General features: G+C 40.6%; 1 protein-coding gene across 3 annotated transcripts in view; it reads right to left on the bottom strand.

The window, feature by feature from the left end:
- Positions 1–14,810, bottom strand: part of DSE (dermatan sulfate epimerase) — a 55,457-nt gene that overhangs the window by 21,899 nt on the left and 18,748 nt on the right. For 2 of the 3 annotated variants that reach the window (XM_080663771.1, XM_080663772.1), the window contains one exon: positions 7,015–7,483. In XM_080663771.1, coding sequence (XP_080519897.1) covers positions 7,015–7,430 — 416 coding nt within the window. In that variant the 5' untranslated portion in view covers positions 7,431–7,483. Of the gene's footprint in view, positions 1–7,014; positions 7,484–14,810 lie in introns of those variants that run through there. The other variant, XM_080663773.1, reaches the window with a different exon arrangement.

Genomic DNA, 14,810 nt, shown 5'->3' with positions numbered 1-14,810 from the left:
ACCCTAACTGGTTTGGCTCAGTAGATAGAACCTGGGACTGAAAGGTCCCAGGTTCGATTCCAGTCAAGGGCATGTACCTTGGCTGCGGGCACATCCCCAGTAGGAGGTATGCAGGAGGCGGCTGATCGATGTTTCTCTCTCATCGATGTTTCTGACTCTCTGTCCCACTCCCTTCCTCTCTGTAAAAAATCAATAAAATATATATTTTTAAAAAAAGAAGGGAATTCCCAATGGCCAGGTTCCTAAAACGTGTTTCTATCAATGTTAAAGAATCTGGTCATCATTCAAAGCCTTGTAGTCATCAGTTTTTAGCCTTTTGCTCCTAAGGTTCTGAAGCAAAGTAAAAGGAGGTAAGTTCCTTTAGATCACAGAACGAAAGGAACAGAGGAAAAGAGGCAGAAGGAAGAGAGGAGGAGGAGGAAACGGAAGGGAAAACATGAATGAGAACAAGCCAGGGGAGGTGGGGGCTGTGTTTTCTGAGAGCCAGCAACTGTTTCCAGGGGTCCACGGGATCTGTTTCTCTGAATGCAATGGAGTCCAGGTGCATTCTGGGAGAAGCCTCCTAGTCCTCACCACGGTCAAGGTCAAGTTGGAGAGGAAACCCTGACCTTTCACTCACGGTGCTGTAGCTCCACATGTCGGGGCCCAGCTACATCCTCCCGGACTTGGATTCCCAGCCTTAACGTGCAAGTTAGAAAAGCAAAAAGCCTGCAGGACAGCCGTGGAGAAACTGCATTTGGAGCCGAGCAGGGCTTGTGAGGGAGACGGGCACCATCTTCACTTTGGACTGCGCCGCAGTAAACCGGATGGGTTCCTTTCCCTGTGCCAGAGGCTCTTCTTTTCTCTCTCTCTCTCTCTCTCTCTCTCTCTCTCTCTCTCTCTCTCTCTCTCTCTCTTTCCTTTAGTATTTTGTTTTATTTTGCAAACACATCCTCAGGGGTCACTCTCCAGAAACCTGCAAGTCACAGGTAAAGGTAGAATACGCAGTCTGTTGCAAATAAAAATATAATTACTTCTCTGTACGAAAGTTCAACTTCCTTTGTTTCCCTCACCAGTTCTGATTTCCTGTCGCTGACCGGCTCCAAGGCAAGGGTGAAGTAATTTCTTTCCTCTGTGATTTATTTTCTGACGATAAGTAAGCAAAAATGCCATAAAGCAAGCGGGAAAGAATGATTCACAACAAATACTTCTCAAAAGCACAACTCCAGAGTGACCGGGTAGGTAAAATGGAGTACTGTGGAGCAAGAACTTAGCAAGAATAAAGCTGCATGTTCGTATGTGTTTCTGTGTAATGATAGTAAACTTTATAAAACTGTGTTCCAGGCACATAACGCTCAGAGCTTTACATGCATTACTTTATTTAATCCTTGGGGCAATCTTACGTGGGAAGAATCATTCACATTTTATAGATGAAGAAACTGAGGTTTGCAGAAGTTCAGGAACCTGCCAAAGGACACCTGGCTAATAAAATCATGGAGTCAAGATGCAGATGGCCCTCTGCTGCCACAGACCACGGCTTGGCTGTTCCCCACGGCTTACGGTGCTCACAGAAAAGCCCCCAAAAGCCTGCAGCTTGGAAGTCACACAACTTAACTGTACACCATCAACCAGAACAACAATCCTCTGCTACAGTCCTCGCTTAAATCTCTTTGAAATGCATTCGTCTCTTCGTATTATTTTTTAAATGCATTTTTTTTTATTGATTTCAGAGAGGAACGGAGAGAGAGAGAGAGAGAGAGAGAGAGAGAGCGAGAGACATCAACAATGAGAATCATTGATTGGCTGCCCCCTGCACACCCCCCACTGGGGATTGAGCCTGCAACCTGGGCATGTGCCCTGACCGGGAATCGAACCGTGACCTCCTGGTTCATAGGTCGACGCTCAACCACTGAGCCACGCTGGCTGGGTGATCAATCTCTTCATACTATTAAGTAAAATATGGTCAACTTAACTGCACTTTTCTTTAGTGACTCAGGGTTTGTAGTGCTTTCCAATAACTATGTGAGTGAGGTTTTGTTTGCTTTCAGATGTAGAAGATTACTGTAGAAACTTGCCAAGGGCTGTAATGTCAAGCTCACAGCTCAATCAAGGACTAGGCTGAGATACACAATGAATGGGGAGGCTCCCTGATAGACAGGCCGGCATTTCATTTTCCTACATATACAAAATTCTACTGAAGGATCAGGCTAGACGAGGGGGAAAATGGTGACCTTATGTTCGTCCCTTCCACCTCCACCCTGGTTTTCAGGGACCTGACTGTGGAGAGAGACCCTCCATCCAGGGATGCTACAGAAATCATTCATTCACTGGACAGAAATATATTTGATGTGGAGGATACACACACGAGCAGAACAGAATGGTCCTGCCTTCAGTCTAATCTTGTGTAAAAAGAACAGCACTGTACAACTCATCACATTTGCTCTGTATGGGTGCTCCTGAGACTACGGTGAAGAGTCTTCATGAAAACCCCAAGAGAAATTTCTGTCTGATCCTTGGGTCCAGAATAGCATCTCTGCGGAGAAATGATCCGTTTTTAATCCCATGGACACTGTATACTGAAAACTAACTGAGCCTACTTTCTTTGCTGCTAAAAATCTCCTGTAGCCCACCCATGGCATATAAGAAGCATTTTGGCAACTGTCTCATTCCCAGTCCAATTGATGTCCCTAAACTTTTTATTCCCTCTTTTTTCCCCAGCTACTTCAAATTTGATTCTCATATTTTATGTTTCCTTAATCTTCGGAGGGAAAGGCACAGTAGAAATAAGTAAATAAAAATGTACATAAATATTATAAAAATTTTAGGAAAGTAAAGTACTATGTGCTGACTCCAAAAACTCATCCTAAAAATTTGTGGACATCCCTTTAAATCTCCACTAAGAACTTCTTTTATTATTTTCCTACCTTAAAGTTTAAGCTCTTGAGTGGAGAAAAAAGATGAAAGATTTTTAGTTATTTGGAGTTCAATTGTGTTCTTTTTCTTAACTATGCCAGAACTGAATGCACAAAGCAACCATTTATAAATAAGAATACCTCCATGTGCCAATTGGCCTAACACAGAACTTATTCTAGTAACTAGGTGATATTATATAAAAAAGTGAATTCATTTTAAGTGCAATAAAATGCATTTTCTATTGTTACCAGCCCCAGATCTATGATCTCAGCTCATTAAGCGTACTTAAAGTGATTGCATATTAAATTCTAGCCACGCTTTCACCTAACACAGAGCCCACTGCAATCCAAATCCCAACTCTCATTTGGAAGATGATTTCTATGGGGGAGAAGGGGCTTAATTCAAAAATCAAAGACATTATTTGTTGTGTGAAAAATAATTTGCCATTTTATACATATTCGTTAAAATAGCTTTTAAAATTTGATTTTTAGAACTAAGAGCAAGCTGAAAGTACTGTTACTTTTATTGTTATGAAGAACATATGAGCATTAGCAGAAGAGTACAAAGCAGAGAGCTTCTGCGACAGGATGTGGGCATCTCTGCAAAGGCCGACACAGAACACAGAGGCTCATCTTCCTGTGGTGTCAATCATCACCATCATCATTATCATTATCGATCTATCAGATTTCCTTTCAACTTTGTAGTACATCGGACACATGACAAGATCAGTAGAATTAAGTAACATTTTCCATTTAGCTTTTCTTTTACAACGGCCCAAGATTCATAAATAAGTGAATCTATCTATATGGTCTTTCAGATCTTTATTTACAAAATATTCAAATGACAAGAACCACATGAATACACCTGTATCTCAGATACAGTTCCTTCTAAACCAGACAAAAGACACATCATTGTCCCTTTCCCCTGAGCCTTCCTCACTGGTATTAGCATCAGATTCTTAGATGCATGAAGGGCCCCGGGGGAGCATTGCTGAAAGTTTTAATGCAATAAAACCACAAGGAAAATTTTATGAGTTACACAGATGTTCTAGTTTTGAGAGCAATCTGAACAAAAATGAGTCAAATCTCCACATTAATACCAAACAAATACTATTTCCTTAGAGCCTACATAAACCAAATTATAAACCAGACAGGGTCTAGTGCTAAGTAAAGAACAGTAACAATAATCATCATGGTTGTCATTTTTCTTACTTACTGTGTGACAGAAACTGTGCTAAGTACTTTACCTCACTTAATCCTAACCACCCTATGAGGTAGATACCACTGTTACTGTTACTTTACACATCAGAACGCTGAGGCTCAAGCAAATGAAGTAAACTAGTGCGAAGTAAAACAGCTGAAGAAGTGGAGCTGGGGTTCCATCCAGGCCGTGGGACTGCACATCTAGCACTTTTCCACTGCCCTGGAGTGCAGCGTGAAAACACACCTGGTACGTTCGTCATGCCCGTACACTCATTTCTGAGAGGAGGATATAGGCCTGGCTTAGCTTTCAAACACCCAATGTTTGCACCCCTTCTGAGTCCCCAGCACCCTGCACTGTGTATGACATACAAGAGATGCTCAATAAATGTTTGTTGATTAAGTCAATGAACACAATTTAGTGGTTTTCAAAACAGTAGAAATGTTCAAGGAAAATGGCAAATATAGTAAGTCTAGTGAAGCCTTGTAGAAAGCTTTATTTAAAAATTCCAAAATATGAATTATTGATTACTAATTTTTTGTAAATAAGAATTAGTCTTTCTCCCCCCGCTCTGAAACCAAATATAGGTGAACCTATCCTAAGACAAAGACCACAATATACTTCTCTGTGCATAATGGGGACATATGGTTTAGTTGATTTAAAGAGATAGTTGAACTAGAAAAACATCTAACAGTGTTTTAAATTGTCAAAAAGTGATTATGTTCAACTACAAATTTAAATGAGAATTTAAGAGTCTAGGGATTAGGTGTGGCAGCTTTTAGAAAGTTAAAATTTCCACAAAACCATTAAAAAACACAGCCTAGTAATAGAACTTGCCAAGACAAAATGTTCCAGTAGCTCAGATTTTTGTGCTAGGATAACTTCTGGAGCTAGAAACTGGATGTGGAAGTAAATTCTCCATCTGTGACCTTCATCTTCTAGGAGGTCAAGCAAAAGAAGTCAATTGTTCAGTTCTATTAAGTCACAGACTGGTTTACACGTTACTGGATAATGGCATAGAGTTATACCCATTTTTATCAATACTGCCATGAATAAAGTACTAGCCCTCTAGTAAATTTCCACACATCTCCAAAAACCAGTAAATCTAAACCTGCAGAAACTATCTAAAACTTGTCATTTTTATATGAAGTCAGTTATTCTCCTTTTATGATAAGAGTCTAATCCTATCTATTAACAACATTCATTCAAAGCTGACATTTAAATGCCTGAATGTTTATATTATAGTAAATAAAACTGTACTAGTCATTCAATTCTTTTAATGTTTTTATATTTGTGCTAAAATAATCTCCATTAAGAAAATGATACTTCATAGTCAACTACTCTTTTTATGAGGTCAAATAGATGACTTTTTACAGTAACTGTATCTCTGGAACAATTTTACCAATATCTTAATCTGTCAAATTTCACTATGTATATAAAAAAAGGGTGGGTGAGGGGAGCTTTAAAAAAAAAAGTACCCTTATAAGACAACAAAGCTTTCTTTCTAAATAAACATGCTTGCCAGTTTTAACTAATTACACAATACCAAGTAATTATAACAAGTGATAATATAATCTTGTAACTCAACTATCAAATAAATTTTCATACATCTTTTATATTCTTTCTTGGTGTCAATAAAATAAGATCAGTTAATTAGTGCCAAAGTCAGAAACTACTGCATACATGGCTCAGCTATGAAACAAATTTTTTTAAAAGAGTCTTTTCTATCTAAAATATTGTAAAAGCCTCAAAATGACTATACATATCTAACTAAGAAGTCTAAAAAAATCAGCTCTGATAGGAATTTAATGACGACTCTTCCATAATCTTTTTCATTAAGAAATTCTAGAAAATCCTTCAAACTCTATAAGCAAAGAACAGTCTTTACCATACTAACAGAAATTTAGAAAGAATTTAGTTTCTTTACCCTATTGGCAAAACTCAGGAAGCTTGTGAACTACCATTCCTCACCCCTATGAAATGTAAGATGTAATTCATGGAAGATCTAATTCATCACAGCATTAAAAACATTCACTGAGTTTTCTAAACACTTAACAATGAGCTCTCTCTAGCCCTAAAAGTAGCATTTTATGTAATTTTAAAAGGATATTTCATTAGTTTGTAATTTTTTTAGTGTAACTGAATATGTGTTAAGACATAGTTTAAGTAAGATTATGTACTGATTCTCTAATTTAATCTACTCACCCATATCTTTTGGAAACAAATGATAAACAAATAAAGCTAAACTAATCAAAAAGAGGAAGTTTGCCCTCAAATCCTGAATTTCTGAAAGTAAATTATTACATAATAAGAATTCATTACACAATTACTCTACAACACTAGTTTTCCTACAGGTTTGGCAATTTGCTGGCAACTGGAGAAGAGCTTGTTTATAAACTACAAAATAATCCCATCACATTTACTTCTAGCTCCTGATTATTATAAAAATAAATTTTAATTGCCTCAAATTTCTTGCTGCATAGAGCTTGAACCACTTTGGGGCAGGGGGGGGTGGGGTCAAGCAGAACCTACAGCCAGATGACAGTAACGTGTCCTTTTTAAACAAGGTGAAAAAAATTCTCAGCAATCAAAATGTTACTGTTTACTCAATCCAACAAATTACTTTTTCTTTGGTTAGGGTGTATCTAAATATTTTCCTTCTAACTTTAAACATGGAAGTTACTAGCCCTTTTGAAACTATGGACCTTTGATAAGCCACTGACAACACAAATAACAAGAAGTCTTTCATTCACACACACACACACACACACACACACACACACACACGCACGCACGCACGCGCACACACACGCACACAAATAAGTATGTAAAAATCTGGCCTCTTGAGATTTCATCTGAGTATAAATTCGTTTCTTTAAATTGCAGAGTTAATACAGGAAGAAAAAAAAGACAAAAATCTACCAACTAGGCTGAGCTGCCATCCTCTCCATGTAGTCTCTGGCCATGTCTCGGGCTTCGATGTTCTCAGGATACAGCACACAGAACATCGCCAAGGCCCCCAAGTTGTTGCCGTAAATTTCATTCCAGCGGGCACTGAAGTCCTTGGGATCCCAGGGGGGCAGGTACTCCAAGGGGCTGGACAGCATGGTGCGCACGGCCTCGGTGAGCCGGGCGGCAATGTGCCCGTGGGAGCTGGTGGCCCTGAGCTGGAGCTCCGCCACCTCCGCCCTGGAGAAGTACAGCATCGGGTGGCTGTCGTAGTTGGCGTTGGTGAAGGGGATCCTGACTTCTGGATTCTCGTCAGTGACGTAGGCCGACACAAAGCAGAGGAGAGATATGAAAAACACACTGGGAGCCCCCCGTGTGTGAGTCCTCATCGTGGCATCAGATCTCCAAGCCTCCAAGGCAGCCAAACCATCTTCGAAAGATACTATAGGAGGAAAACAAAAAAGGACATATCACCAAGGAAACACTGCAGAGTAGAAGCATATGGTAGGTAGTGAACTCACTAGGAAAAGGTCTAAATAGTTAAAATAACGTGTATGAATTTAGGTATTTTTTAATACAACAAAGTTTGAACTAGGAAGATAGTAAAACCTAAGAATTTAAAATCAATTAATTAGCTATTTAATTAATTAGGCATGATACATCAGACATGTATACACTGTGGAAAACAGAACTTTGGACTTGGGAAAACAGTACAATGCTTGCGTAAGTAGGCATTCTTGTCACATTTTTATCACGCTAAAAGTTTAGGTTTTTATGGTTATTTTTTTAGCCACTAGTATGAAAACCACACTAACCAAAAGCTAGTGGTGAAATGCCATCTGGGAATCTGAATGGACATTAGGAAAAAACAGAAAATCCTGTCTTTCTTAGCAGAACCTCCTTCACTCTAACCTCCCCCTGCTTCCTAGCATTCTATATTCTCAACTGGGGATTAGGATCAATACATCTGTGAGAATGTAAGCAGACCAAGTATTATAAGTAAAGCTAAACGTCCTCTTTGCACCAGCAGAAGGTGGGCCAGAGAAGACAGACGCAGGGAAAGCGTCTGCTGGGCCCGCGCGCCCCTTGGGCTGACAGCACAGCATGCTGGGAAAGACCTGGCCGGGGCTTGCTGGGACTGGAAGCTGACATGCCTTCATTCAGAAAATAAGATCTCAGAATCCAAAGGCTAAAATAACACGTGAGCATGTTCCCCTTATTATTTGAAACTACTGTCTACTTTTTCATTTTGCATATGGGATTTTGGTTTCATTCAGTAAGTCAGACCTTTAAACCAAACTCACATATTTTCTTAACTACTTAATTTTCCTAAAAGTCCTTTTTTTTTCAGTGGCAGCTTTGCTCACAGGTTAAAAGAATGTCTTTCAAATGTAGGAACTTAAAAAAAGAAAAAAAAAAGGAACCTCAGCCTAGTCCTAGTCTATGTCTCACATCTGGGATAAAGCACGCATTAAAACCCCTAGAGCAAAGTCAGGGAATTCTTAAAATTCTTCAGAGGGGAAAGGTTATAGAAAGCAGACCAGTAAAAGACAGTTTTATGTAAATAATGAACAGTAGTTTTCAATTATTAAAGGGGAAAACCGATGGAGAAAAATCAACCTCCCCAGCTGAACATAAACTATTTTTCCAAGGAAAAACTGTCTCATCACATTCAGAAGACAGGAAACCAAGGATTTAACACACATCAGAGATCAATCCAGACGCCCAACTTGCTGACTCTCCAAGAGAAGGGCAATAGGGCATCCCCTGTGGATGCTGCCCTAAGTCCTAGCATTCTTTTTATTTCTGAATGTGCTTTAGACCTTATGTGCAGTAACGGCATCAATGGCAGTGGTTTGGTAAAGCATTTTAGATTTACTTCGAGAGTAGAATTTGTGGTGAATAAAAAAAAAATCAGTATATACACCTATGGATGAGGACAGTGGAGGGGAGGTAAGGGCAGAAGGTGGGGTGGGAAATGGGTGGAGGGGAGCTATGGGGGGAAAAAAGAGAAATAATTGTAATAATCTGAATAAAGATTTATTTTAAAAAAATCAGTATAGCCATGCTAAATAAAATATATAAAATAGAAATAACTCCAGGACTCTGCCCATATTATGTCTAACACCCAAAGCTTCAAGGCGGCTGTCTGGATCCTTCAAGGTCAGAGACCTGGCCAAAAGAAATAATCGTCTGTGGCTGTGTCTAAGAAGGGGTGTGGCTCTCTGGCAACACAGAGATGTGGCTGGGTCTGAAGTAATGCTCAGTCCCCCCCAACCCCCCTCCCCCAACCCCAGGTTTATTTCTTACTCTTTTCAGAGAACAATCACGCTAACAATTTTTTTAAAAGCCTGTATATATTAAATCCCCAAAAGTCTGAGATTGTATGCAGGCATCAATACAATTAACGCTGTGGGGGTTTTAGGTACCCAGAGTGAGGACGGGTGAGGAGTTTCTCCTTTAACCGACCCCTCCATGCATAGAACTGAAGATCTATCTGTCTGCGACTGGTGTTTGAATATGTAGCTCAGGTTCTGGTAGGGGATGGCTTGGGTGATAGGGGTGGGTAGGGTAATAGCCATGTGTACACTAGAAATTCTCCCTTTCAGATTCTGTACAAACATTCCCTAAAGGTGCTTAAGGCTGATTGGTTTTATGCCTTTTCTCCTTCCTTAGGCATCTAATCCCCCTACCCAGGTCCAGGGTCACTGACATCGTCAAGGCTGCTCCCGACAGTCCCTCGCAATCTGAGACTCATACTCCGAGCCCAGCCCTTCTGCCACATTGCTTCCCGTCGGGTAGGCTGTGCCCGCGTATATGTAAACAAGGAGAGTTGCTTCTGAGGCACAGAACCTCATTAAGATGTTGTTTTGGGAACGATGCCACCTCAATATGCCAACTGAAGGTTCCCTAGTTATTACTTCAAATTCATGTGAGGGTGTCAGGGCGGCGAGGCCGTGCGTTACCGCACATGTGAAACATTAATTCTTGTCGGAATTCCATGTGGGCCAATGCAGAGCCACAGAAATTCTGCAGGATGATCTTCGATGAAGACGGCCTGGGGAGGAAAAAGCCCACAGCACTCACCGCCGCATAAATTGCGTGCTGGCCCCCTTACATCACACTCCACGCGCCCAGCCCCCAGTGCTCTCCCAGCTTTCAAGGCCTTTGTTGCTCTACCCGTAGAGCTAATGTCTGCTGTATCTGGCACGCAGCCGTACTGCGTTGGGTTGTTTTGGCTGTGTAGATGCTGTGCCTCACAGAAGGCAGGACCATAGCTTCCTCTTTGCATCACAGGGCTTAGCACTGTGCCTGACACAGAAAAGGCAGCTCATAAACTCTGGCTGAACTGAGCTAACTCCTGGGCTTAGAGCTGGCAGGGGAGATATCATCGCTAAAATCAACAAGAAGAAACCTTAGTTCCTCTTATTTGAAGCCAACCCAAGTTTAGAATTTTTCAGAAGAAAAGTCTGCTAGGAAACTCACGGAGGGCAACACAGGATCTAGAAACTCCTGCAGCCTAAAAGGTATTGTGGTGTGGAAGGAAGGAAGGAAGGAAGGAAGGAAGGAAGGGAGGGAGGGAGGGAGGGAGGGAGGGAGGGAGGGAGGGAGGGAGGGAGGAAGGAAGGAAGGAAGGAAGGAAGGAAGGAAGGAAGGAAGGAAGGAGGAAGGAGGGAGGGAAGGAGGGAGGGAGGGAGGGAGGAAGGGAAGAGAAAGGGAGAAAGAAAAAGAAAGAAAGAAAGAAAGAAAGAAAGGAAGGAAGGAAGGAAGGAAGGAAGGAAGGAAGGAAGGAAGGAAGGAAGGAAGGAAGGAAGTTAAACCTAACTAAAGTCTCACTCAAACTTGCTTTAGTCTGATAACCTACAAGGAAAACCTAATTCCCATCTACCAGCTTAAGTTGATCTAGAAAATTCCATCAAAAAGCCCCTATTTCCAGTCTTTAGGTTTCCCCTTTGACCTCTACCCTGGCATCCTGTGGACACACTCTGTAAAGAGAAGAGCTAAAATTAGATGAAAGGAACATTCCTCAAGATAATTTTAGGTGGACTACAGATGCACTGGTCTTATGCTAATTTGACCTACTTATTTCATTAGGAAAAACTACAGCACAACAAACCTGAAATTTCAATAGATATATGAAGTTCTTGTTTCAGATACATTTAAGTATTAAAGTTTGTGGTTTGTGTTTTTCTTAAGTAAATGGATAAGGCAAAATTTGTTGAAAGTGATGCCCTAATGACTGAACTTTGGGGGGTACTGGGAATGCTGAGTGAAACAATGGCCATTAAAGGCGAATGAGTTTACCAGAACAGCCAACTCCGCCTACCCATAACACACACAATCTCTCTCTCTCTCTCTCTCTCTCTCTCTCTCTCTCTCTCTCTCTATCTATCTATCTCTCCCCCCCCGCCCACCACCCCCTGGACAAACCATTCTGTACCTTCAGATGTCTGTGGATGATCTCTCAAGGCATTTTCCACCTCGTTCATTATGTTGCAGATGAGCAGAGCCAATTCACTTAAATATTTAAGTTGCGCTTGGCCCAGTTCAAGAAAGAGCATGGCATTTTCAATATGGCAAAAGCACAGGTGACCCTCCGCAGCTGACTCTAATAATACAGTTTACCCATAACTCATTCTCAGGATGTTTCTGAAAGACTCCATTAGGCCCCATTTCCCCCAAGAGTCTTTCCTCTCCTCCTCCACTACAATAGGCTAGCTTTCCCAATCCAGTTTTCTTTCCCATTCTTTTGTCTCCCTCTACAAAGCTCAGAGAGCAAAACATTCCCTAGTTCAGACCTGATTAATGAATACAATATAGTCCTTTAAGAATTAATCTGTCAGCCGAAACCGGTTTGGCTCAGTGGATAGAGCGTCGGCCTGCGGACTGAGGGGTCCCGGGTTCGATTCCGGTCGGGGGCATGTACCTTGGTTGCGGGCACATCTCCAGTGGGAGGTGTGCAGGAGGCAGCTGGTCGATGTCTCTCTCTCATCGATGTTTCTGGCTCTCTGTCCCTCTCCCTTCCTCTCTGTAAAAAATCAATAAAATATATTTAAAAAAAAAAAAAAGTCTGCAACCTCAGGCTAACAGAGCTGTGTGTTTAAAAAAAAAAAAAAAAGAATTAATCTGTCACTACAAAATAATTCAGATAGCAATTTGGTCATCCACAATAATCCACAATAATCCTAGTTTGGCGTTTTGCTTAGGCCAAGCCAAAGGATATAACAAGCATTTAACAAGATGTCCAAATTCTAATTACCTTAGCAGGCCCTCACATAACAACAATAAGCCTAAAATTATTTTGTTTTAGTTCTGGTTCCAACTGTCCACTGTAGCTATTATGATTTCTGACACACAGAGAAATTTTTTGTGTGAAATGCTTTTCACGTATTTGATCTTTTACATATAATAAGTTAATGTGGCAAAAACAGTATTAGGAGTTACTATACGCTGTTATTCAGTATCTTAAACTTCAGAGGCAGAAGTAGAACCCAAATTTCCTAAATCCTAAGCCAAGGTCCTTTCCTGTAACCAAACATTTAACAATTGAACAATATTTCTGCCATCCTTACACAAGGAAAGCACAGAAAGAGTATGAAAATGAAAAGAACTGAAAACTAGATTAGTCCATCAAATTTCCAAAATGAAGTGGGTTTCCGAGTGGTCTGGGATTGTTTAAAAATGAAATGCACAGTAGTACAAAAGTTCTTTCAATTCCTCTGGCTTTGGAAAATATAGAAAGTATTAAAAATAATTTAAAAATTTTAAAAATATAGAATGCATAAGAATGGGAGAGAAATCACCTTGTATAAAGTAAAACATATCCCAAGTTAAGATGGCTTAAAACCCTTTTCTAATATGCGCCTAAACCCTTTTATAATACGTGCCAAAGTCCAAGGAATACAGCATTATGATTAACATAATACATGTTGAGGTGGGCAGACATGAGTATAATCCCAGCTGTGCTACTACTTTTGTTTTGTTTTTAAATATGTTTTTATTGATTTTTAGAGAAAGAGGAAGACAGAGGGAGAGACAGACAGAAACATCAATGAGAGAAACATCAATGGGCTGCCTCCTGCATGACCCCCACAGGGGACTCCTACAACCAGGGAATGTGCCCTGCCTGGAAATCGAACCCACAACCACTTGGTGCATGGGTGGACCCTCAACCACTGAGCAACACTGGGCAGGCTGTCTACTAGTTTTGATTAACTGACTTCTGGTCTCAAAGTCTCTATTCTCTCATTCATAAAATGATCCCAACCTAATGGGAAGATTAAATACACTTATCACAGACCCTGATATGAAGTAAGAGCTCAATAAACATTTGTAATTTTTAATAAAAGGGATTACGTTTTAGGAATGTAAAATTGTACTAACCTACCCACAAAATATTTTATTTGAAAGAAAATGAATATTATAAGCAAGAGAATCAGAGATGTTAACAGACTAGGGCAAGGTCATGCCACTTAGAGACAGCTACAACTTAAACACAATACTCCTGACTCTTCAACCCATCATTCACAGTAAGCTCAACACTCACTAGGAAGGAAAGCCTATGACCCTTGAATATTTTCAAGGATTCGTTGGGGGTTTTGCCCCAGAAGAAAAGAATAACAACAAAATACTAAACTATTACTGTATCTGAGTTTGACTGCTTCCCGTGGCCAGTGTACAAAAGGTGACTGCTTCTTACTGTATTCTTTCAAAAGAAAGGCCAAGTGATATAACAGGGGCTGGGAAATACTACAATCTCTGGCTGGAGCTATTTCCAAGTAACCAATTTATATTATGGAAGGGACGTGAGTACTTGGGGCACATCTGCTGCCCTTGCCAGAATTGATGAGCTAACCTCAATCCAGGGTCTAGACTTGTTTCAGTCAATGTCATCAGTATCTCAGCTGATCAGCCCAGGAGATGCTCTCCAATGTTAATAAAACTAAAACTCTACTCCCTCAAGATAAATAGAACCAGAATGTCTGCATTCATTTATGAGAAATACAATGATCAAGCAGATTGGGAAATATTGTCGTAAAACTGAACAGGAAGTAAAGTTATTAGATAATTGCCTGGTGAACAGGAATCAGAACAAAGGAAGTGGGAAGGGCCTTAGGCTTGGGGCAACTTAATCAGTCAAGATCACCGCCATAACTGCGTTTGAACGGAAGCTATATTGTCAGCATCTGGGATACCATTAAAAACAAAATTTTAAAAATTAACTTGTAATGACATTTAGGAAACAAGAGCAAATGTACATCCCTACAGCTCCTGCCACCACCCCCACACCAAGCTCACCCAAGAGTAGCTGTTCCAGTTTGCCACCCCAATGGATGGCCCAGGAATCAGTTACATGATTAGGACAGTCAAATGCCTCCCACCCATATCCATAAAGTCCTAAAACAATCCAACAGACCAGACAACTGAAGGTCCTTGACATCATACCCCCTCCCCTCGAAAATGTGCAGACCCTGTAGAAGTTAGCATCTACAACTCTTCCTTCCCTGTTCATGCTTTCATTGGAACCCAAGTTCCCTCCCTCTTTAAGCCTCCAATCTGGTTTTAGGAAAACTCTGATGGCCTGGGCGCTCTAATATATCCTAACAGAGATGCCCGTTTCTTCTCTGATCTATTTTAGGGTTTAACTCTCGGAGAAACCCTATTCCCAAGTATTTGAGAAACATCCAGCCGTGGTCGTCTTACACATACTAACCTCACTGTTTCCGCATATTTCAACTAACAGAAGGTACACATTTTAAAAGGTCTCC

The sequence above is a fragment of the Plecotus auritus genome (assembly GCF_963455305.1).
Source record: "Plecotus auritus genome assembly, chromosome: 4".
Lineage (NCBI taxonomy): Eukaryota > Metazoa > Chordata > Mammalia > Chiroptera > Vespertilionidae > Plecotus > Plecotus auritus.
Note: the sequence above shows the minus strand (reverse complement) of the source record. Positions and strands in the feature narration are given on the sequence as shown.